Here is a 25,054-nt window from a genome sequence, read left to right as displayed (position 1 = left end):
CTAAAAAAATACAGTGCATCCGGAAAGTATTCACAGCACTTCACTTTTTCCACATTTTGTTATGTTACAGCCTTATTCCAAAATTGATTAAATTCATTTTTTTCCCTCCAAATTCTACACACAATACCCCATAATGACAACGTGAAAAAAGTTTTTTTGAGATTTTTGCAAATTTATAAAAAATAAAAAACTAAGAAATAGCAGTAGTAGGTACTTTATTGTCCCCGTGGGGAAATTCGTTTTCGGTAGAAAATCATTGTTGGCGGCGTTACATAAAAACAGGCACAGCACATAGAGACAGACATATGACATCAACATATCAGATCTGAAAATGAATTAAAAAAAAAAAAAACACGGTGCACTATAGCAGCTGCTGGTAGTTACGACATATAAACAAAATAAGCGTAGTGCTCTGGCTGGACCCGCTAGACAGAGTTAAACTAAGTGAATAAAATATAAATATTTTTTAAAAAAAATCTAAAAAAAAATCACATGTACATAAGTATTCACAGCCTACAAGCATCTTATCTGCTCAAGTTCACTCAGGCTCAGGCAGTAAGAGCAGTCGTCTCATTGGCTCAGGCAGTAAGAGCAGTCATCTCATTGGCTCAGGCAGTAAGAGCAGTCGTCTGGCAGTCGGAGGGTTGCCAGTTCGATCCCCCGCCCGGGCTGTGTCGAAGTGACCTTGAGCAAGACACCTAACCCCCAAATGCTCCTGACGAGCTGGTCGGTGCCTTGCATGGCAGCCAATCACCGTTGGTGTGTGAGTGTGAGTGTGTGTGTGAATGAGAAGCATCAATTGTACAGCGCTTTGGATAAAGGCGCTATATAAATGCCAACCATTTACCATTTACTCAAATGCTTCCAAACACATTGGATGGGGCTTCAGCCCACAGTAAGGCAATGATCCCAAACATACACCAATGCTCTCTTTATTCCTAATGATGTTCTAAAAAGGTTTTTTGTAAGCCTATTCTTTGGCCTATGTCTCTGTTCTTTTATATCTCAGCCCGATACTGGCTTCCTCCAGGTTTCAATCACATGTTTTACTAGAAATAGTTCCACAGTAAGCAATGAAGTATGAATACATACACGCACTGAGCTCTTTGCGAGGCATTTATTAGACTTACAGTACATTATCAATGAAGGCAAGTGAGCCAGCACATGTGGCAGCTATATATGCCCAAACATTAACTTAAATATAAAATGTAAGGAAATTACTTACATTTTATATCAGCCGAAAAATGAAAGTATTTCTTTCAAGAATTTTCTGAGCGTTAAATATGCAGTCCTGCCAGTCAGGACGGTCCTGGCTCTAAACCTTCATGGGTAAATATAATAAGTCATTTTTATGTTACTTAGAAAAGGCAGTTCAGCTGATTGCTTCATTGATTGTACCATGCAAGAATGCAGACCAATGACATTTCAGTTTCTTGTTTTTGCTGTTCAAACGGAGCTGTCAGACTGCAGTCCTGCTATATTTTTTGCTTTATTCAGGGGAAAGCATGGAGGGGAACAGTAGATCTGGGTCATCTCATCTGCCCTGACCAGCTGGGCGGAAGGACAGTGGGGGGGGGGTGGCTTGTGGCATCCAGGACTGATGATTCAGCAGGATTCTGCCCATATACCCCATATACAGTCACTCCCCAACCCATCCACCCCTCTGCCCGCTGCCCAACCCCAATGCCCCCCCCCCATTACTCCCAAGCCACCCCAGCCCTCCCTCTGTCTGAAAATCACCAGAAGCCCAACACTCATACGCTGGACCGGACTGGTTTTTTATTGCCACTGGTATGCAGTTATGTGTTTTGTATAACTATATACACCTTTCCCCCATTTATTGAGATGAAATAAAAACTAAATTTGAAAAGTAATTGAACACCTGACATCACAATTTTGTGCAATTACTGAGCGGTCATGAAAAGCAGACTTTCACTGTACTGCTGTTTCTCAGCATGAGCTTCAATGGGACGCAAGCCAAAAGCGTGAATATGGCTGCCAGAAAGCACTAACCGTGGCAATGGAAAAACTGCAATGCACACGTACACGTTGTGAGACATTGAAAACTTCACCTTGGAAAACCAGGGTGGCACAGATGGTGCAGTGGGTAGCACTGCCGCCTCACAGCAAGGAGGTCCTGGGTTTGAATCCCAGTCGGCCAGGGCTCTCTGTGTGGAGTTTGCATGTTCTCCCAGTGTCTGCGTGTGTTTCCTCGGGGTACTCCAGTTTCCTCCCACAGTCCAAAGACATGCAGGTTAGGCTGATTGGAGAGTCTAAATTGTATGAGTGTGTGAGTGTGTGAGTGTGTGAGTGTGTGAGTGTGTGAGTGTGTGAGTGTGTGAGTGTGTGAGTGTGTGAGTGTATGAGTGTGTGAGTGTGTGAGTGTGTGAGTGTATGAGTGTGTGAGTGTATGAGTGTGTGAGTGTATGAGTGTGTGAGTGTATGAGTGTGTGAGTGTATGAGTGTATGAGTGTGTGAGTGTGTGAGTGTGTGAGTGAATGGTGTGTGTGCCCTGTGATGGACTGGCGACCTGTCCAGGGTGTATTCCTGCCTTTTGCCCAATGTATGCTGGGATAGGCTCCAGCCCCCCTGCGACCCTGTTCAGGATAAGCGGGTTAGGATAATAGATGATGAATGGATGGATGGATGGACCTTGGAAAACCACTGACCCAGAAACCCAGGGTAGTCACACTGAGGTAGACACCTCTTTTGCAGCCTACTTGGAGCACCTGCAGGAAATCCATACAAGCCTGCAAGCTCAATGCAGAGAGGCAGGTAGGACTGAAACCCAGAGCCTCTTCTCAGGAGACACAGTGAACCACAGTGCCAGTTCATTGCTATGTTGGTATAACTGGGATACTAAAGCGACAGACAACATTTGTAAAAAAAAGGGCGTATGGGGCAGCCTGTAGCGTAGTGGTTAAAGTAAAGGACTGGGACACACAAGGTTGGTGGTTTTAATCCCGGTGTAGCCACAATAAGATCCACGCAGCCGTTGGGCCCTTGAGCAAGGCCCCTAACCCTGCATTGCTCCAGGGGAGGATTGTCTCCTGCTTAGTCTAATCAACTGTATGTCATCCTGGATAAGAGCGTCTGCTGAATGCCAATAATGTAATGTACAGTATATTTACGGTACTGAAAAATGCGTGATTTTCACCATGAAAATATTAGAAAACAAACCCTCTCACTCATTATGAAACACTGGCAACCTGTGTCTGTGTTCACTTCTGCCCAATCCTTTGCTTGTCAACTTGTATTTGCTGAAATGGAATACACTGAACATATTTAAATCAAGAGCATATATTATCAAGATATTGAAACTTTATTGCAATTTGTGTTTGACAAATTCATTGCTGTGAAATATACAGCTCAGAAATTTTTTTTTTTCATTTTCACAGTTGATGGCATGTCTGTATGTCTATTCTTCCATTAACAATTGACAATTTGATTTTAATTCCGAACAAAAATTGTGTTATTCAGTATATTTATTAGCAGAAAAGGACAACTGGTCAAAATAAAAATCCCTAAAGGAAGCCCAGTCAGAAAAGATATAATATAGCATCTGCTAAAAACACGACAGAAGCCCTGAATGAGTAATCGCAGAGAAGACAGAAAAGGCAGTATTTGCTAATCACTCTAAAAACAATTGTTTTGTTAACAATTGAGCTAATCAAAGCTAAATTAATGTTGCCAATCAAGCATAGATACGGATTTTCTTTAATAATAAACAAATAGGAAAAATGTCGATAAAGTGTACTAATTTTGAACTACTTCCCTTTACTTATAGTGCATAGTATGATAAATCAGGACATGTCAAACTGTAGACCTTGAGGGCATAAGACAGTGATGATTCCTGTGGTAGATATTTTTTGGTTTTCATCATTTACAATGCCTGTAACTGTGGGGTCCATCAGGATGAGCCCCCCAACAGTCCAAACACTTATTCAATTAGAAAGAGGCTGTGAAATTTCATGGCTCCGGTACTCCTTTACCATAGCTTTCATTTTTCTGTTTGGCGTCAGGTCAGTTTTTTTCAGAGGCTTTTTGTTAAATGGATCTTCCTGTTTCCTGTGGAAGGAGAGAGAGGTAAAACTACAGCACTAAATAATTTTTACACATTGATACACATAAACTTAAATGCACAGTAAATTTACAACCTGCCAGTAAATGTACTGTGTACATTTTTTTGCTGTGAATAACAGTATTGTACTGTATCAAGGTGCAATACTGGTGACTTACTTTATCAGTTCCTTTTCTATGCATTTCCTTTCATAGACATCTCCGTATTTGGTTGACACTGGATCAATAAACATCTTTCCTGAGAGCTGGCAAATTAAATGACGAGGAATTTGGACTTTGTTCAAAGATTCAGCCACCAATTTCTGTAAGGAAAATAAACATTAATTGTAATTCCGGTTCTACTAGATACGAGTAATAATCAGAACTTTCACATTGTGTTGAAGAGCTACCCTTCGCCAATTTTGACCTGGTATAGTTTAACCACCGCCTATTTACCATAAGCAATATTTTAGCCTCCAGTTGTATTTTACCTCACCACCCAGTCAGCCATCAACAACCATGAAATTGAAAACATTTTTTGTAAAGTCCATACACACTTCACTTACATGATACGCCCTTGTTTTCAAAACAAGTTTTGCAGAAACTCATTGATTACACAGTCCTTGCCATGATTATATTTGACCCAAACATAACAGGAGAGGTAAATGTGCTTTTGGCTTGCGATAACACAGCTTACAGCTTTTTAACGTCACAAGGTTCGGGATACTATACGTCACGCTAACCTTCTCCATGTCTTCCAACGATGTACCTGCTGCTTCTACAGTGGTCTTTTCAGCTTGTTTCACATAAGCCTGTGGATTGGACAGGAACTCCTCAGCTACGACACTGCGAGAGATACAAGAATGGATTTAAGGAGAAGGTTCACCGTGAGTGCTGTAATGGGCCCTCTGGCCTTCAATTCCTCAAATGCTATTTTACATTTACAATATACAAAAACACAAAAATAAAAGGCTTACTTAGTTGAAACTAAAATTCTGTAAATGATGCATGCAAGAGAACAAGAGACAACTCAATAATTGGGATTTGAGCCTGTTCATTAGACTAGTAATTGTGATTGTTTCTTTAAGGGTCTAAACCCAGCATGTTAAATACAAAGGGTACAAAAACTAGGTCTGAGTGTTCTGCTCAGGAAACCCAAATGCAGATCAGGAGAAATGGTTGTTTATTCAGGCCACAATCAAAAGGCAGATAATCAGAGACAAAATCAAGATGCCAAAGAATGGTTGTAAAATAGTCCAGGGTTGAAAATCCAGAATATCAAAAATGTGTGTACAAACAAGGGCAAGGCAGGTGCATAGTCAAAGAAAAAAATAAGAAAGTCCAAAAACCAAAAATCAATCAGGCAGACAAAACAGAAGGGATAAGGCAAACTCGTAATTAGGCAAAGGGTGTCAAATAAACAGGCTTACAAGAAATCGGCTCTGAATATAGATCAACTTTCTGACAAAGAATACAACCGAGACCAGGGTTTAAATACAGAGGGAGACAATTATACATCAGGTGGGAAATATGAACAGGGCGGCCTGTAGCATAGTGGTTAAGGTAAATGACTGGGACCTGCAAGGTCGGTGGTTCGATCCCCAGTGTGGCCACAATAAGATCCGTGCAGTCGTTGGGCCCTTGAACAAGGCCCTTAACCCTGCTCCAGGGGAGGAGACCGTGATTCAGGCTGAGAGGCTGATACATACACCCGAGTAGTTTACCTGTCCAAAGGATCATCCGGCTCAGCTGCGATCAGGAGTCCGAACACTGAATCCAGAATCTCTTTCATTGTTACGTTTGCAGAGTAGTTCCCATCAAATATATTGTGACAGATACGTCCGATACTGTTCACATTGCAGTGGTGGATCTACAGTATTTTTACCTTAAGGAAATTACTTGCATTTGCAGGTGGAACACATGGAAAATATTTTATTATTGGTTAATTCATGGATAGCTAAAATGTTGTCAGAAAATTGTAACATGACTGAGTCAGTCTCTGGGGAAGGATACAGGAGTGAGGAAACGCACTTGAGGGGGTTTGAGGGGGTAATCTGCCCCAAATTGGCAGTAGAGCTCAAAATTTCCTTTTTCATATGGTGTATCAGGAGGCCCTGACATCAGAATCTTCCAGAAACCTGAAAGGGAAATGAGAACTTCTGATGTACAACTTCTGAGTTGGCAAGGTGATATTTTGGAATATGAATGTGTGCGCGTGCGTGCATGTGTGTGTGAAATGAAATGAAAGAAACTAATAGGGTTCCAATAAAACAATTATCTGCACCAACAGTATGCAGTAAAAATAACTGTTTATGGTCAAATGTACAGGATTTGACTGTTCTTTCAACAGTTGGGTTTTTCATTAATTCATGAATTCATTATCCTAACCCGCTTATCATGAACAGGGTTGCAGGGGGGCTGGAGCCTATCCCAGCATACATTGGGCGAAAGGCAGGAATACACCCTGGACAGGTCGCCAGTCCATCGCAGGGCACACACACCATTCACTCACTCACACACTCACACTCACACCCACAGGCACAGGCACAGGCACAGGCACAGGCACAGGCACAGGCACAGGCAATTTAGACTCTCCAATCAGCCTATCCTGCATGTCTTGCATGTCTTTGGACTGTGGGAGGAAACCGGAGTACCCGGAGGAAACCCACACAGACACGGGGAGAACATGTAAACTCCACACAGAGAGGCCCCGGCCGACTGGGATTCGAACCCAGGACCTCCTTGCTGTGAGGCGGCAGTGCTACCCACTGCACCATCCGTGCCGCCACCAGTTGGGTTTTTCCTTTCATTAAATATCAATTTTTATGGGATATTTTCATGAACAACGACCACACCTTTTCTACTTCTGCGTGTAAATGGTAAATGGTTGGCATTTATATAGCGCCTTTATCCAAAGCGCTGTACAATTGATGCTTCTCATTCACCCATTCATACACACACTCACACACCGACGGCGATTGGCTGCCATGCAAGGCGCCAACCAGCTCGTCAGGAGCATTTGGGGGTTGGGTGTCTTGCTCAGGGACACTTCGACACAGCCCGGGCGGGGGATCGAACCGGCAACCCTCCGACTGCCAGACGACTGCTCGTTTGGAATATGATGTGAAGAGCAGTGTATGAGTATGTCGAAGTTGCTGATTTACTCATTTTGTTTGATCCCAACCACAGGCAGGAAGGCAAAGACACAAAAGAGAAGAATTTGAAAATATTGTTACCTTCCAATATCATGGAATTAGGGTGAGGTTTTAAGCTGAAAAAAAAGTCAGCTAACCCTGAGTCTGTCTGGGAAACAAGGTTGGGGACCCCTGGCTTACAGTTGCCCAACCCTGTTCATGGAGATCTTGATCTAGAACAGCTAGGCCTTGTTGAGCTGCTAAATATTACAAAATAAGGGTGTGTCAAATTTGGGCTGAAATGAAAATGTAGAGGATGGCAGATCTCTAGGAATAGTGCTGGGCAGGTGTGTGAAGGACATTTAAATTGTTTGCCAGTGGTTAGCGTAGCTTAGTTACTCACTGAAGTCGGTCTCAGAGGGAAACACTGTGCAGTACGGATGGGGATCCACGTGCAGACTCCTCAGCTCATCCAGAATTTGTCTCTCCCTGCTCATTTCTGTGGTTTGCTTGGGTGCATTATTCAAAGCACTGCACAATAAGACAATATTGCATTCATTATTATTAGGTATGTATTAGACAGTGGCCCACATTTATCAATATTTTCTGAAATCCGTGCACAAATGTCTGTGTGAACATTTTTTCACAATTAAAAATGGTTTAAACTGTATAAACTTGTCAATAAAGACTTAATAGTACATGTTTTTGTTATTTAAATATCTTGGTACGTACTGGTGTTCATGATCATTATATAGTAACAAGTGTGCCAGGACCTATAGAATGTTTCATATTTTAAAAATAATAAAGAGCCGCCATATTTAAAAATGCATGGGATCTATTCTGACATAAGTTCCATCACATGCAGTACCATGTAAATCCTACAGAGGGAAGCAGGGTGAAACTGATGTAGGTTTAGATACCATGCATTTTAAAATATAGCGGGTGGTCTTTATTTCTTGTTAAATATGAAAAGGTCTACAGGTCCTGGAGCATACACATCATCGTGAACACCAGTACGTACCAAGCTATTTAAATAACAAGACAGTGCACACACAAACCCGCCCCAATACGCTTACAAGACATTTTCTTTGCAAACTTTTGAATGCAATTCACGAATGATTACCTGTCCATGAGTAATACATAGCATATATGGAAAACGGGTTTAAACACGCACTATGCAACAGGTAAAAAGAAAATGGTTTCACATTTGGCACTTTCCTTCCCACAGTGATGTCTGCAAGGCAGCCGTTTCAGCTCCGTCAACCATTAAATTATGTGTACATATTAGAACTTCTCTGGCAACTTTTCTTTAATGTATTTTTATTAAATGTATCTGTATTTATGTTACCGAGCTAGCTAGTTTGCAAAAACCTGTTGTGATTATTTTGGGCTGAAGGAACGCATTGGCACATCATAGGAGACGTCGTTATCTGGAATCTCACCGTTGGGTGACAGCAATAGCCTATAGCTACGTTTTCCCTGTCCTTGCAGAGAGCCAGAAGAAGGTGTCACAAGCGTCAAACCAAGTGATTATGTGGCCATGCTTCAAATATTCAAATAACGCTGTAAATGTAATGTAAAACGATAACAACGAAGTCTAATGCTGCATTCACGTCATATTAGAATGAACAAATTAGCTCATTCCGACTGGAAAAAACAGTTCACATCAACCTCTGACATTAAACGCGAGGCAAAAAACAAAACTCGTAAACAAATCAGCCACATGTCATGCCACTTCTATAGCCTACCATGATGTTTGCAGGTGTAGCTTGAACTTGAACTCGCCATTATAGTTCGTGGTTTCGTAAGCGTAGTAGGCTACGCCATGCCCCATACGTGTTTTATGGAATTTATATTAAACTCCACTTAAGCATTAATTAATCAGGATTACCGGAATGAAACATCACCCAATTTGATGTTGAATCCTGTTGCATTTTTATATTATATGAATAATTATAACCAATCGGCATATTAAAATAATTTAGCCACCATAAATAAAATGCTGCTGTCTTTGGTTGGCTCCTTGCCAACCAAGTTTTTAGGTAAAAAGTAGTCAATTGCTTACAGTAATATGTTACTTTTGTTTTTATTATTAAATACAAAATTGTCTCTGCAAAATTAAATCTTTTGGAAAAAGAATATTTGGAAAGTCCGAAAACTTTGATGAATCCCACATTATTTATGGTGAATTTCGTTCGGCTCACGTTTGATAAATGAGGCCCAATGACTAAAAGGAAATGCATTTATATCAGATAATTACATATTACATTTTAGGAAAACAGACAAGGAAGGGTGAAGTGCTGGTGGCCTCTGCTGGCTGGAAGGTGAACCCTGGTCAACCCTGACAGTTCTAGTCGAATGTAGGCAGCTTAATACCGTACTTACGTCTGAATGGAAAGGGAGCAGTGTGAAATTAACCAGGATGTATGCCACAATACATGTTATTCTTATCTCTTATCTCTGTATTCTGTATCTTACAGTACTTACATTAGTGGCAACGTCACTTTGTCATTGACCTCTTTAGGGAGTAAAACCTCCGGTTCCTTGTCATAGCCCTTTCCTTGCAAAATGCCACACAAATCAGCCTGTTAAGAACAAAATACAATATGAATATATTGTCATAATACAAATCATTTTATGGAGTCAAACTTTTCTCAATGTACACCAGGAATAGAGTGCAACATTAGGAGGCTTTTTATTTATTTATTATAATTTCTGTTTTGCTTGCAAGAGACCCTAAATACTAAAATAGAAAAAAAAAAAGATTTCAGCAATGACAAAATAAGTTTCTTACCAGTCCTTTGATAGAGGATGCCACATGTTTTTTCTTCAGTTTCCTTCCCTTCAAAGACAGGACAGTTTCCATTTCAAAGAGTTTTAATGCCTCTTTACCTGTCTCTGGTTTGAAACAGCAACCTCCTGTAAAAAATTGATTACTTCATAATGTTTCCCACATCACACATTTTGCAAGCCTGATATAATACTTTTTCCTATAGATTATATTGTAATTTCTCCTGTACAATAGCCCATAAACATAGATGTAAACTCACAATAATGACACAATAAATGTTTGTGTTATGTTCCTGGATTCCGTCTGTCTGATTATATTGCCTGGTTAATTATGTCCGTTTCTTGTCTGATATTATGATCATTGATTATTGCCTATCCCTTTTGTACCTCTGCTTTAGTGTTTATTGTCAGTTTTGATTTATTTTGTGTATTTAGTTATTTTCCATATTTACATTACTTCTGTTCATGTCTGATTTCATTACATTCATAGGTTCACTGTCTGGTCATTGCGTACTTCCGTTTCTACCTGAACACTCCCCGTCCTATGAGTAACATGACTTTGGCTATTTTCATGACTCTGGTTTAACACTTCCTTCTCACCTCACTTTCTGATTTCCAGCTGCAGTCTATCTGCGTGTAGATAATTAGTACCAATTAACTCAAGAGACAAACAGTGTTAGAGTTTAGCTAACACATTCATGTTGTATATATTGACTAGCATTAACCACGCTTTTTGGGTTGGGTAATTATTTATTCTTACACGTAAAATAACAATATTAACGATTCCCAATTCTGCGCTTTCCTGTAACTCCGCCTCTTTCAGTATTGCTGTGCCTTGCTGCTATTCTGGAGCTCTCTTGCTCGTTACCTTGTTACCCTATCCTGTTTTTACAAATCTATCCTCACAGTCCGCCAGCTAACCCCAGGTCATGTTGTGTGCATGCAGTTTCATTTTACTCTATGTCTGGTCTTGCGTTTACCCCGCATTATGTTACCTGATTCCCTCGTGCAGTTCCCCTATGTCAGGTCTGCCCAATCCAGTTCCTGGAGATCTAACATCCTCTATGTTTTCACTTCAACCCTAATGTGACACACCTGATTCTACTAATTCAACTCTCATGTCCTCCCTCTCATCTTCCTTTGATTCTCTGTGTCCCCTCACCACCAAACTAGCTCGGGCCTCCCCCCCCAGTCCTTGGCTTTCTGATGCTCTACAAGCTGTCCGAACCGAACTGCGGGCGGCGGAGAGAAAATGGAAAAGGTCCTGTCTCCCCAGTGATATGGCTTCCTTCCATGCCCTCTTATCATCTTTCCATTCCTCTGTCTCTCGAGCTAAATCTTCCTTCTTTCACTCGAAAATTAACGCAGCCGCCTCTAATCCCCGCAAACTGTTTTCAACTTTCTCCTCTCTTCTGGCCCCCCCTCCCCCCCCACCTCCCTCATCACTCACACCCGATGACTTTGTCTCCTTCTTTGAAAAGAAGGTTGATGCTATTCGCAATTCCTTCTCCCAACCCTCCACCCCTGCTGACCCTCCTACCCTCCCCAACTCCCTAACCTCCTTTTCTCCCCTCTCTGACGCCGACACACTGAAACTCCTTACTTCCCACCGCCCAACCACCTGTCCTCTTGACCCCATCCCCTCTCCCCTCCTACAATCTCTATCTGATGACATTCTCCCTTTTCTCTCCTCTCTAATCAACACCTCCCTCTCTTCCGGCACCATGCCCTCTTCCCTGAAGAGGGCCAGAGTCACTCCCCTGCTCAAAAAACCTACTCTTGACCCCTCTGCCCTGAACAACTACCGGCCTGTCTCTCTTCTTCCCTTTCTCGCTAAAACTCTGGAACGGGCGGTCTGCTCCCAACTGTCCACTTATCTTCTCCAGAACAATCTCCATGACCCCAACCAGTCTGGCTTCAAGAGTGGCCACTCCACTGAAACCGCCCTGCTCGCGGTCACTGAGGCACTCCACTCTGCTAAAGCAAAATCCCTCTCCTCTGTCCTCATCTTCCTCTGTCCTCATCTTCCTCGACCTGTCAGCCGCCTTCGATACAGTCAACCATGAGATTCTGCTCTCATCGCTGTCTGGGATGGGTGTCACAGGTTCTGCACTCGCTTGGTTTTCCTCCTACGTCTCTGGTCGCTCCTACCAGGTGACTTGGAGGGGCGCAGTCTCCGACCCTCAACCCCTACGAACTGGAGTCCCGCAGGGCTTGGTTCTTGGGCCTCTCCTCTTTTCGCTATACACCATGTCTCTTGGTTCTGTTATCTCTTCCCACGGCTTTTCTTATCATTCCTACGCTGATGACACCCAACTCTTCATTTCCTTCCCCCCCGACACCCAAATCACCACACGGATCTCTGCCTGCTTGGCTGATATCTCTGCGTGGATGACTTCCCATCACCTGAAGCTCAACCTTGCCAAAACTGAGCTTCTCTACATCCCTGCTAAGTCCTCTCCGTCAATCGACCTCTCGTTGACTGTTGAGGACTTTGTAGTTTCCTCCTCCCGTACGGCAAAGAATCTCGGGGTGACTCTTGATAACTGCCTCACCCTGGCTCCACAAGTATCCTCCACTGCCAGAACCTGCAGGTTCTTTCTGTATAATATACGCCGTATCCGTCATCTCCTGACTGAGAAAGCCACCCAGCTCCTAGTCCAGGCACTCGTCATTTCCCGCCTGGATTACTGCAACTCCCTCCTAGCCGGTCTCCCAGCATGTGCCATCAAGCCCCTCCAGCTGGTCCAGAATGCTGCAGCCCGCCTGATCACCAGTCAGCCCAGGTCGGCTCATGTCACCCCGCTTCTCATTGGCCTCCACTGGCTTCCTATTGCCGCACGCATCCGTTTCAAGGCCCTAGTGTTGGCATTTCAGGCTGCTAAGGGGACTGCCCCACCTTACATACAATCCCTGATCACTCCCTACTCCCCAGCTAGACCACTCCGGTCTGCCAGCTCTGGTCGCCTTACGGTTCCCTCTCTACGTGCACCTGGCGGTCGAGCTGCACGTTCACGCCTGTTTTCCGTTCTGGTTCCTCAGTGGTGGAATGACTTGCCTACCACTGTCAGAACAGCAGAATCCCTCCCCCTATTTCGACGCAGACTCAAAACCCACCTTTTCAAACTCTACCTTAGTCCTCCCTCCTGATTTCCCCTGCCCCTCCTTTCTGATATCCCTATCCTTGTCTAACCCCCCCAAAAAAAAAAAAAAATGCACTTCTGATCACAACTATGTTTAGAACAGCATTTCCTGTGTATTTTGCTAGTTTCTGGATGTGATGCTCTGACTTATGGTAGAACCTATGCACTTGTAAGTCGCTTTGGATTAAAAGTGTCTGCCAAATGACTAAAATGTAAAATGTAAAAAATGTACTAATTAGGAGCTCAACAAGCTGGTGAATATGATGTGCTTTATTAGGGTTGGAATGAAAACCTCCATAAATCTCCATAAATTTCATTAGTTTTTTCCAAAAAGGCTAAACCCTCAGAGTGATTTCAGTTTTCATTTACTCATGTTGAGTAAGCTAGCGAGAGTGTAGCATCTCGTTTTGAAATTTTCATTCAAATTTTCAGAAATTAACCTCAGAAATAATCTCCGCAGGGTAGCAGTGAAGGTATCTCAATCAACCGTTCGAAGAAGAGCAGCAATTCAGAGGCATACCACAAGATGCAAACCACTCATTGGAACAAAGTTGTGTGGACTGATGAGACCACGATTAACCTCTACCAAAGTGTCATCTTTTTATATCGTATTTTTATCTCAACGCCAAATGTATTCAATGTATTGCAAAAACTAAGGAATTGGCCCCTTTAGGAGGGGACTGTAGAATGCAGTGTATTTTTCATTTTTAATCATGGAAAAACTGGTTTAAGCATGTGGTTTTAATGTTGTGGCTGATCGGTGTATGCATTTCAAGCAGGCAAAATTACAGTATATAGTAGTGATATTTGTGAATAAACTAAATGCCAACAGATAAATAGTTTATCAATGTAATGAGAACATTGCTGACCTGTCACATTGCTGATTCCATGCAGGACACCGTTTTCCTCTCCTCCAAGGATGACAGTGTCCACTACAATGTGGGCGTCAATCAGCCTGACTGCAACTTTGACAGGATCACGGCTAGAACTAATATTGTGAAAATTACAGTTATAATTTAAATGTAAAAATTATAAATTAAGCCATAGTTTGAGGCAAGCTCTACATACACTCAGTGAGCACTTTATTAGGTATTTATAGGATGTTTTTGGCATATTAAGTCTTCTGCTGCTGTAGCCTATCCACTTAGAGGTTTGATGCGTTGTGTGCTCAGAGATGCTCTTCTGCACGCCACTGTTGTAATGTGAGGTTATTTGCGTTACGGTCACCTTCTCAGCTTTGACCAGTCTGGCCCTTCTCCACTGACCTCTCTCATTAACAAAGCATTTCTGTCTGCAGAACTGCTGCTCACCGGATGAACTCTAGAGACTGTTGTGTGTGAAAATCCCAGGAGATCAGCAATTACAGAAATACTCCAACCAGCCGGTCAGGCACCAACAATCATGCCACGGTCGAAATACCTAAGATCACATTTTTCCCCCATTCTGATGGTTGATGTGAACATTATCTGAAGCTCTTGACCCATATCTGCATGATTTTATGCACTGCACTGCTACCACACGATTGGCTGTTTAGATAATCGCATGAATATGTAGGTGTCCAGGTGTTTCTAAAAGTGCTCAGTGAGTGCAGCAAGCTTGCTAGTTTACATAATCTGGAGAGCTAACATTACCTAGCTTGCCACAATAATAGCAAGCTTGCCACAATATTAGCTGGCTTGCCACATAATAGCAAGCTTGACACAATATTAGCTAGCTTGCCACAATATTAGCTAGCTTGCCACAATATTAGCTAGCTTGCCACAATATTAGCTGGCTTGCTTCATTTCATTGAAAGCATGAATGGGAATTTACCCTTCATCATTCCCATCACTGAGGCACAGCATGCGGAGTCTGCAGTCTGGAAATTTCTTCTTGACATCGCTCAGCTTGGAAATTCCAAGATTCAAGGCATCGTACAGGGGAGTGCATCCACAGGCTTCAAGACTGTTGACATACCTCTGAGGTACCAAAGATTTAATACACGTAAATGGAATGCAATTAAATCTCAGCCTTTTCAAACCAATCTCAATGCCATTTCGCAGGTCTAATACAATGGCAAAAATTGTGCATTCATTCTAAATGTTTTGAAATCATTGTGAATGAAATTACAATTCACAGAAAAAGATTACCTGAAAAACTCCAACAGTCTCTGTGAACTCATGAAAGTCCAGGCAGCATCCTCCAAACTTAACCAGACCAATGATATGATGAAATGAGTATGCGCTGGTCCTTGCCATGAAAGCCAGGAAGAGCTGCTTCACAACATCCATCCTGCTCCGTGTCTGATCCTGTTCGTAGCATACATCCGCCATTGAAGAGCTTGCATCAACAAGAACCTGAAATATCAATAATAAATAATATATTTGTTATCTTCCTGATTTGTGTAGTAAATGTATGGAAGATGGAATTATGTCATTAGCATTTATACCTCCATCATCACATTCGAACCAGCATAATAAAACATGACACAGGCACATCGAGTTTACCATTATTGCCTCTTCTGGCACCCCACCGATTTTGTATGTCTGGTCTGTTCTGGCATCTTTGAGTCTAAAAGAAAACATTTTCATGACTTGAAAGTGAAATAAATATGGGTGAACACTATGGGAAGATGCATCCATGTAGTTACACCCATGCACTGAATTTTCCCAGCAGTGTCTTTAATAAGTATGAAATATTCACATTGGGAGTGAAAAAGAAAGTCAGGAACTAAAAAGGCTTAAACTCCCACTCATCCTTGCAAGTTGGCAGGATGTTGTGCAGAAGTCTAGGCATCCGAGACTTTATTATATATATGTTTTTTTGTGTGTGTGCTAGAATGAAAGAACACATTTCAAATTTCCTGAAGAAAAAAATAACATATTACTGTGAGCATTTGACCACTTTTAACATAAGAACTCAAGGCTGTCTGAGATCAGAAGGAAGGAGCCAACCAAAGTCGGCAGAAGAACTGTGGCAAGTTCATGCATGCTTGGTTCCTGCTGATTGCCTTACAGAACTGCAGAAAAGCATTGGCTATTTCAGAGAAGTGACGCAGTTTTAACGCTGAAGGGTGATCACAAAAAATATTGATTTGATTCAGATTTTAACTATTCTTCCTAATTGCTCAAAAAGATTTAAAAAGATTCATATACTCAGAGCTGTGGTCTGTAGTTGCATGACTTGTGCAAATACTGGATGACCATGATTAAATAAATCTCTCTCAATCACCTCTTCTGCTGTTAAAGACATGGTAATTAGTTAAATCACTGTGAACAACAAGTAACCCTTTTAACTGTTGGTTTTATTAGGTGCGGAAAAATAATCAAAATCAAAACTAAAATTCCATTGCTTAACTGGATATATAGAAATTGATAAACTTACATTATATAATTACAATTACATGCATTACAACATTAGATGGCTAGAATATGCAAAACAATTCATTCAAGTTTAGATAACATTTTCCATGTTTAAGCTTACAATGTTTATTTAAAATACTTACCGATTTGCCAGTTCATCCACATCGACAGCCTTTTCTTTCCCGGCGAGACAATCAAAAACCTGGACCAGTGATTGTTGTCCTTTGTTTTGGCTCAGATAAACTGCACAGTTATCTTAATTGAGTGGAAATAAATTATATATATATATATATATATATATTTATGATACACATACACATGTACAATAATAATTTATGACTTACCAGAATTTTGAAAGGTTGCATAATAATAAGATCACATTGTTCTAACCATTATGGTTTTCTTAATTTAATAAAATAGGTTAGGTGATACAAACTTGTCGGGCCTTATGTACAAAGTGAGAGGACTTTGCCTTTTTATTTTTCTGAAATGATTGTAAGCCAATCTTGTGCCTGGTACAACAATACATCTGCTTTCTGCCTTGGGCAGATCACCCCCAGTCCTTTCATACATTCTTTTAAATGCATGCAATGTCATGGTTTAGCCCGTATTGTACATCATATTTGAATACACACGGTTATACTGCATGTACACTCAGTGAGGTATTTGTTACTTATTTTGTTTACTTATTGGTCTTCTGCTGCTGTAGCCTATCTTCTTCACCGTTGTGTGTTCAGAGATGCTTGATCCTTGGGGTACACCCTCACCATTTTCCTTACCAAATATTATATACTTTATTGTACATTGCTCTGGATTAGAGCATCTGCTAAATGACCGTAATGTAATGTGTCCTCTTCCATTGCAGAAGTTTTACATGTTTTTATTACTGCCCTTACAGTGTCGGTATCTTTTACCAGGCATGATGAATTTTTGACTTTATTTCTCCATTTTTATTAAGGGTGCCAATAATTCTGGAGCCCAGAATACTGTATAATCTTAAGAGCAAGTTGAATGAAAAATAATTTTAACTGAAAAGTTACTCAAATGACATTTTAGGGTAAACTCATGCTCAGAGTTGCTCACCCTTTTTATTAACAGCATCCTACCTTCGTCTAGGAGAATGAGACGGGGCCCTTCCATTCCTAAATTCTTCAGTTGCAAAGGTGGAGTCAGTTCCAGGTGAGAATACACTGACAACCCATCAGTCATCTCCTCATATGTCTTCTCTGGCTTGACCTGAAAGCTACCATGTCCAGTTCAACACATGAGTCACGTAGACAACCTGAACCGCATAGATACACAACCCCAAACAGTTTTAACAGCACCCATCTTAAACGCAGAGTAACACAGGCAGCAAGACCTGATCAGTGCTCATATTAAATGTTCAAATATTGTTATGAATGCACAGGTCTAATACAATTTCCAGGAGTGTGCAAAAATCTGGACAACAGAAGTGGACCTGACCTCTAAATGGTAGAATGTTAAACATCAAATTTTAAAGCAAGGTTACTTTTTATTCTAACTTTTTACAGTTTCCAAATAATAAAAATGTAAAATGTTTTTGAACCCCGTCTTATTACTTTGTAGTTCCTCCTCGGGCAACTATAACAGCTTTCAAGCGCTTTCTGTAGCCAGCTAAGAGTCTTTCAATTCTTCCTTTTTGAATCTTTCCCTATTCTTCCTGGCAGAACGCCTCTAGCTTGGAAATATTCTTCGGCCTCTCTGCATGTACGGCATGTTTGAGATCTCCGTCTTTGCTGGAGGTACTTCATCGTTGATTTTGAGGTATGCTTTGGATCACTGTCTTCCGGGAATACCCAATCTCTCTTCAACTTCAATGTCTCAACTGACCTTTGAACATTTTCATCGAGAATTACTTGATATTTGGTGGAATCCATTCCTCTTTCCACTCGCACAATATTTCCTGTGCCCCCAGCTGCCACACAAGGGTTCCCAAACTTTTGGACAGGGCCCTTTTCCTTTTTTTTTTTTTTTTTACATTTTATAAACAGTGAAAAATGAAAATAAAAAGCAATCTTTGCTTTAAAATTTGCAGAAAGGTCTCATGTTTAACTCTGTACAATTTAGGTTTGCTTTCGAACACATACAGATTCAATGCAACTGACATTTAAACCAGAGGTGGCAAAATCTTTGCACCCCACTGTTCACTATCCTGGACACTAATGAGACATTTCATAGACTATTTCAAGTACAGTACTTATGCACATGTTTTTTGGTTCACAAAAGGCCAGCTGGCAAAGCCATAACGAAAGAACATAAAAGATGCATTTAAAGTCTTTTAAGTGTTATATCTGATATAAAGTAGACAAAAGAAAACAATGTTTGTTTCTTGTGAGTGAGATGTTGTCAGCTCCCAACCCCTCCCCCCTTCACATACTAGTATCCGGAACACATCTTACTTGTAACCACAATCATAGGAAACTGAAATCTTACTTGTGACCATGACCACAATCATAGATGATCCACTGGTGAAAGTACCGAGTCTGGCGAGGAAGGCTCAGTAAAATCTTCTCAATATTTCTGGCCCTCTGGAGTGATGTTTCCTTTAGGTTGTCTTCAGTGCAATTTGGAATTCTTTGTTCATCTTAGAACAACAACATTTACATAAGATGTCTAAAGAGTGAACGACAATTTGGAACATATTTGGGCAATTTGAAATCAACGTAACTATGGGTTTTATTAATAACAACAATTACATGAGAAGTGCATGCATCTGATGTTCACATCAAAATTAATGTTCTCTTTCATATCAAGACTCTGATCACCCTGTTACATATTCCATGTGTATGGGGAAAGATTTCCTTGGTCATTAGACATGGATGCTCTTGAAGACTTTTCCTAGGAGATTTGCAGCTGGCCACTGGAGATCGACTGGAGTCAGCAGACTTGAAGCGTGTATCCTTCAACACTGCCTTCCTATGAGCAATTATATCTGCTAGGACAGGGGTTGGCAACCCTGGTCCTGGAGAGCCGCAGCGTGTGCTGGCTTTCGTCTCCACCTTAAAATAAGCAACCGATTCAGACCCAAGAAACCAGGTGAGGTGAGTTAACTGTGTAATCAACGGCTTTCATTGATCAATTAATGCCAAGTAACAACGAAAGCCAGCACACCCTGCGGCTCTCCAGGGCCAGGGTTGCCGACCCCTGTCCTAGGAGAATGGGGGAGGCTCTATCAGTCTGTGGAACCTGCTGTAGATCCCTCCCACAGAGTGCAGGGATAGTGCTTCATCCTAACCCTTCATTTCTACATTATCTACATTCTTTAGATCATTTATTTGTGTAGTACCTTGATGGACGTGACTGCTCCATCTCCTCGTGGTGAGTTTCCCCTCACATATGGAATACGTAACAGGGCAGAGAGATAGTCTCTTCACTCAGAAAACCATGGTTACACCACAACCAATGCGTTGTGTGCTAGAGCTGTCAAACCGTTTCCTAATTCCTAACCGTATGTTCTCCTGGACCCTGGCCCATGGCTACACAAATTGCTAGTTTAAATGGACATGTTAGGCAGAACAGCGTCTTAGTGCTAAAACTTCTGACCCCCTAACTCTCGGTTGGGTCAATGATTAACACCTGACACCTGCTGCTTAATTTTCCCCCTAATCAAATTGTTTATCAAAATCACAACCACTAATCAATAGTGCCTCTTGCTGCAAGATCATGTGCCCAGTCTACTGTAAGTTTCTTAATTTGTACTCAAATTAAGAAATTGAAGGTCATTGATAGTTCCTATAATTGATCTCACCCCTTATTTTGTCCAGAATAAATGCCCTCTCATAAACGGAAGCGATCCCAGGAATTCGAACTGGCTCACATAGGTTACTGCCTGATCCTTCACATGTCAGCCGCATTGTAGCATATACTTCCGAATGTTGGCCGTTTTCCTGGAAAATGATTTAAATGCAGTATTTTGTTTACTTTATAGGTCACGCTTTACAATAAGGTACATTAATTAGCATTAGCTAATGTAGTTAACATGATTCATTGATGTACAAATTACATCTATATTTACACATTAGCAAACCATAGGATAAGCATATTATTTCTTAACAATTAACAAGTATATTCACTGTTTTCACATTCCAATACAAATTGGCATTAACTAATTTAGTTAACATGAATTCCTATCATGATATACAAATACATACACAGCTGTACAGATTGACTGCTCAGTAGTTAGTTAGTTATGATTACATTAGATAATGCCAGTTCATGCAATTGTGTTGAAATAGTTTGTAAATACATTTCTGTGCCAAGTGAAATAAGCATTTGAATTAAGGCTGGAATTGCACCTCCCACATTCAAAAGCATGCAATAACCCTCATGCACATTTGGAGCGGTGTAGTATGGAGGCGTTATTTCATTGCATTGCGTATTTTGTGCATTTCTGAGAAATATTTTGTGAAATTATGCAAAGCCAGCGGAGCTAGTTCAGGCAGAGAAATGCCGCCCTCTCACATGATGCATATATGTCCAAATTCTTAATTTGTTCGCTGTTGTATCTCAAAGTCAGTATGAGTGTTATTCAGGGCATCGTTTATGATGTGAGATCACTTGGTGACTGACAGCGTACCTTCGCTTGAGACATCAGGTAGGCCCAGCAAATTGTTGAGTATTCAAAAACCTCATGATCTTCAATCACCCTCAGACCATTCCTCTTGGTTAAACTGGGTAACAGTTCTCTGAAGAGAAGGTAGAGTCCCTCCACTACTGCAACCTAAAATCAAATTAAATGTGAGTGCAAAAATACAGTGAGCACTTTATTAGGTGTCTATTAGACTTATTTTTTTTAGATGTATTAAGACTTCTGTCGCTTTATCCCATCTACTTAAGAGGTTTGACATGTTGTGTGTTCAGAGATCTGCTCTTCTGCATACCACTGTTGTAATGGGTGGTTATTTGCATTACTGATGCCTTCCTATCAGCTTTGACATGTCTGGCCCTTCTCCTCTGACCTCTCTCATTACAACACATTTTTGCCTGCAGAACTGCTGTTCACTGGATGCTTTTTATTTTTCGCACCATTCTCTGCAAACTCTAGAGACTGTTGTGTGTGAAAATCACAGGAGATCAGCAGTTTCTGAGATACTCAAAGCACCCTGTCTGGCACCAACAATCATTCCATGGTCAAAGTCATTTAGATCACATTTCCTCTCCTTTCTGCCATTTGGGCTGAACAGCTTAACCTCTTGACCACATCTGCATGATTGTACGCATTAGTTGTTGCCACATGATTGGTTGATTAAATATTTGCATTAACAAGCTTACAGCTTGCATTACAGGTCTACCTAATAAAGTGCTCACTATATAGAAGTACAATTACAGTACATTTAAACAAGAATAAATGTCTATGTAAACCTATGTCTCTGTAATTGGGTAAAATTTTGCCCATGAAGATACACATATTACCACTATAATAAAATTTTCCCCTAAGTAGATGGTATATGTACCTTTTGGTTCCTGGTCCCAAATTCACCCTTGCACATCATCTGATATAAAGCCAGGGCTAATGCATTGCATCCGGTGAGCTTCCGTATGTATGCGATGACCATCAGAAACTGCCCATCTGAATGCCGCATGTGCTATAGAACAAGAAAAAAAAAGAAAAAAAGAAACAAGATCAATAATTTTCGCTTGCTAGTTTATCCTGTTATGGTTAAGATTATTATTATTTATTTTATTATTATTTATTTTTCATTTCAATAATGTGAGGATTTGGAGCCAAAAGTAACATTAGCGTTACTTCCGTGATACTTGGGCACATATAGGTAGGCATATTTATATGTATAGACGGATAGTGGTCTTATATTTTGTATTTGTTTCAGCTATTTACGCATTTAAATTTATCATTTAAACTTGCTAAACTGGAACGCAGCTAAACCCGTCGCTTAGGGCAACTAGCATGATCTAGCTAGCTGTGGTGGTGTTTGTAGCATTTCCGCTAGCTAGTTAATCCTGTTACGATTAAGAATTTGTTTCATAATAATACTCAACTAGTTGGAGCCAAAAGTAACATTAGCTTTACTTCTGTGATACTTGTGCATACATATTTAGCTATATCAAACAATGACCTAGTTACTTACAGGTGCATCTAAAATAAAAATTAGAATATCGTGGAAAAGTTCATTTTTTCCGTAATTTATTACAAGTGATACAAAAGTGATTCAAGATTCATTACACAAAGTGAAATATTTCAAGCCTTTTTTTGTTTTAATCTTAATGATTAGCCTACATACTTCTCAGAAGGTCGATATTTCTGTATTATAAATCTTTTTTTTTAAAATTGGGTTTATGTAATATTGTAATATTTTGAGATACTGGATTTTTTTCATGAGCTGTAAACTGCCATTAACTAACTCGGATCCAAGCTACAGGAAGGCTGCCAGCACACCTTCCGGTTTGCATACCCTGAAATGTGAGATGAGACCCTATCGTTTCTCACAATTCAGGCTATTTCAAGTGACATACGTGTCATTGTGGCCACGGATGGGCATCCCCTGCCTGGAAAGTGTTCGTATTTAAAAACGTGGTTCGTTTTTAAAAGGCCATTCTATCGATTCCTATTGTAGGCACTCAAAGCGAAATTGAACTGCTCGGTTCCTTTGCTAACCAGGCATATGTACAGTTTGCGTGGACTCTGCTCTTTTTATGTAAACTGAATGTCTCTTGTTCGGTTCCAGTTACTAAAGCCAGAGTTAGTAAACGAGGAGTTTTTGTCTCCAGTAGCAATAGATCGCCGTCTCTTAGCCCAGCAACAGGATCGAAGCAATGAGCTTGTAGCTTTTTCTTTCCACACATTGTGCGCGAAATTGCCCGGTCATAGTCAAATTGATTAGCGACATTGTCGCTGCCTAAATCCATCATAAAATATTAGCTTGTGTATTTGTAAAAATGACTACACTACATAGTAAATGTAGTTGTTAATTAATGTTAATTATGTTTACTATTAACGTATTCCATTATGAATACAAAAACCATAAACACCGTTAATTTCAATATATCATCAGTGCTGATCTGAATCATGTTGAGTCCGCGCTCTTTCTTGACATCAGCTTGACGACATAGCAACAGTAACTAAGCGGGGAAACCAAAACGGTGCATATCTATCAGTCTCGGGCCAGTTATATTACGATGTTTTTGTGTTTAGTAATTGTGCTGAACTTGCAGTTATCTAGTATGAGTAGTAATATGCTTTATTTCAGGACTATTAGATTTGGTGCTTTGGGCTATGATAGCACCACTAACTTTTTGTGTTAGAGTGTGTGCCAAATGCAGGTAATGTAATGTAATGTAACATACTGTAAAAGCAATGAGGGTGTTCTGAGTCCGAAATAACTTACAATGGCATATAAGGCTGAGAGGAAAACACTCATTCCTTTCGTTGTCTGTGGGATGGAAGCTGAAATATCACTGTTGAAGAACGCGGCCTTATCTTGATACTTGTCATTGAGTGACGAAAGGGAGAAATGCAGAATTGACTGACAGCTGATTCCAAGATCTTCCAAGGGTGTGCCACCACCTTCTTCCTCATCTCTGCACACACACACACACACACACACACACACACGAGGGTGCGAGAGAGATTGGTTATCAATCACATGCATATTTGACATATATTGTGAGCTTGCTATTAAAATGCTCCATCTGTGTTCTGTATATAGGTTGCCATCAATAGGTCACTGATGACACAAATGTATCCTATTTGTGATCAAGTTTATAAGTTAGAAACGTGCCAGTTAAAGGTACTATAGGTAATTTCGGACTCCTAACAGTCAGTCAATAGAGGAATTCCAACAACAAACACCCTCAAACCACAACATGCACTGTTTTGGAAAGTTGACATTGAGAAACGCGACAGAGCCTGCCGTCTTTTCATAGTGTTCTAGTAAGAAAATGTTCGCCGAACAGGTGACTTTATGAAATGTTCACTTTAATGTGCCGCACAACAGTATTTATTTGTTTTGTCTTTTTGAAGTTTTCCCTTTAGCTGAACTATATTATGAGCAGGCAACTTATTTGGCTATGGAACTAGCTGGCTATATAACTAAGATATGATAATTTACCACAAATGATGGAACTGCAACTGACAGTTTGAGACAAATAAATGGTTAGCTAAACATGCATGATTCAACACGTAAAAAGATAAGGAACGTGTAGCTGCCCAAATTGCCCTCCAGACAAGCGGTCACTGAAACCCTGTATACTATTGCTTATTATCCAAGCAAAGAATACATATCTAGTTATAAAACGATACCAGTTCATTATCGGTAGCAACAAGCTATTAGCTAGCTTGCCGAATTTACAAATCTCCGCCTGAGACAACGCGTGTGAAACAATGCTTGCAAGGCTAGCGACTATGTTCGTATTGCCTCAGGAGGATATTTGTACATTCATTAAGCTAACTTGGGGTAATTTGCTTGTTGCTACCGACGCAAAACTGGTTTTGTTTTATAACTAGATATGTAGTCTTCGCGTGGATAATAAGCAATAGTATACAGAGTTTCAGTGATAGCTTATCTGGAGTGCAATTTCGGCAGCTACACACGAATAAGCCACACGAATT

The 25,054-nt window shown here is 40.7% G+C and overlaps 1 protein-coding gene across 2 annotated transcripts in view; it reads right to left on the bottom strand.

Annotated features, from left to right (window-relative positions):
* LOC133129607 (uncharacterized) overlaps positions 1 to 25,054 on the bottom strand; it is a 77,442-nt gene that overhangs the window by 40,880 nt on the left and 11,508 nt on the right. The window contains exons 6-24 of one of the 2 annotated variants that reach the window (XM_061243806.1): positions 23,832 to 24,024; positions 21,942 to 22,073; positions 21,065 to 21,208; positions 20,237 to 20,375; positions 18,922 to 19,072; positions 17,574 to 17,710; positions 16,611 to 16,722; positions 15,613 to 15,676; positions 15,256 to 15,462; positions 14,939 to 15,084; positions 13,996 to 14,114; positions 9,988 to 10,112; positions 9,681 to 9,778; positions 7,597 to 7,724; positions 6,073 to 6,197; positions 5,784 to 5,929; positions 4,803 to 4,905; positions 4,240 to 4,382; positions 3,894 to 4,068 (exon numbers count right to left, since the gene is read on the bottom strand). In XM_061243806.1, coding sequence (XP_061099790.1) covers positions 3,945 to 4,068; positions 4,240 to 4,382; positions 4,803 to 4,905; positions 5,784 to 5,929; positions 6,073 to 6,197; positions 7,597 to 7,724; positions 9,681 to 9,778; positions 9,988 to 10,112; positions 13,996 to 14,114; positions 14,939 to 15,084; positions 15,256 to 15,462; positions 15,613 to 15,676; positions 16,611 to 16,722; positions 17,574 to 17,710; positions 18,922 to 19,072; positions 20,237 to 20,375; positions 21,065 to 21,208; positions 21,942 to 22,073; positions 23,832 to 24,024 — 2,536 coding nt within the window. In that variant the 3' untranslated portion in view covers positions 3,894 to 3,944. Of the gene's footprint in view, positions 1 to 3,893; positions 4,069 to 4,239; positions 4,383 to 4,802; positions 4,906 to 5,783; positions 5,930 to 6,072; positions 6,198 to 7,596; positions 7,725 to 9,680; positions 9,779 to 9,987; positions 10,113 to 13,995; positions 14,115 to 14,938; positions 15,085 to 15,255; positions 15,463 to 15,612; positions 15,677 to 16,610; positions 16,723 to 17,573; positions 17,711 to 18,921; positions 19,073 to 20,236; positions 20,376 to 21,064; positions 21,209 to 21,941; positions 22,074 to 23,831; positions 24,025 to 25,054 lie in introns of those variants that run through there. The other variant, XM_061243808.1, reaches the window with a different exon arrangement.

Source organism: Conger conger, chromosome 5 (assembly GCF_963514075.1).
Source record: "Conger conger chromosome 5, fConCon1.1, whole genome shotgun sequence".
Lineage (NCBI taxonomy): Eukaryota > Metazoa > Chordata > Actinopteri > Anguilliformes > Congridae > Conger > Conger conger.
This window is presented reverse-complemented; position numbering and strand designations above follow the sequence as displayed.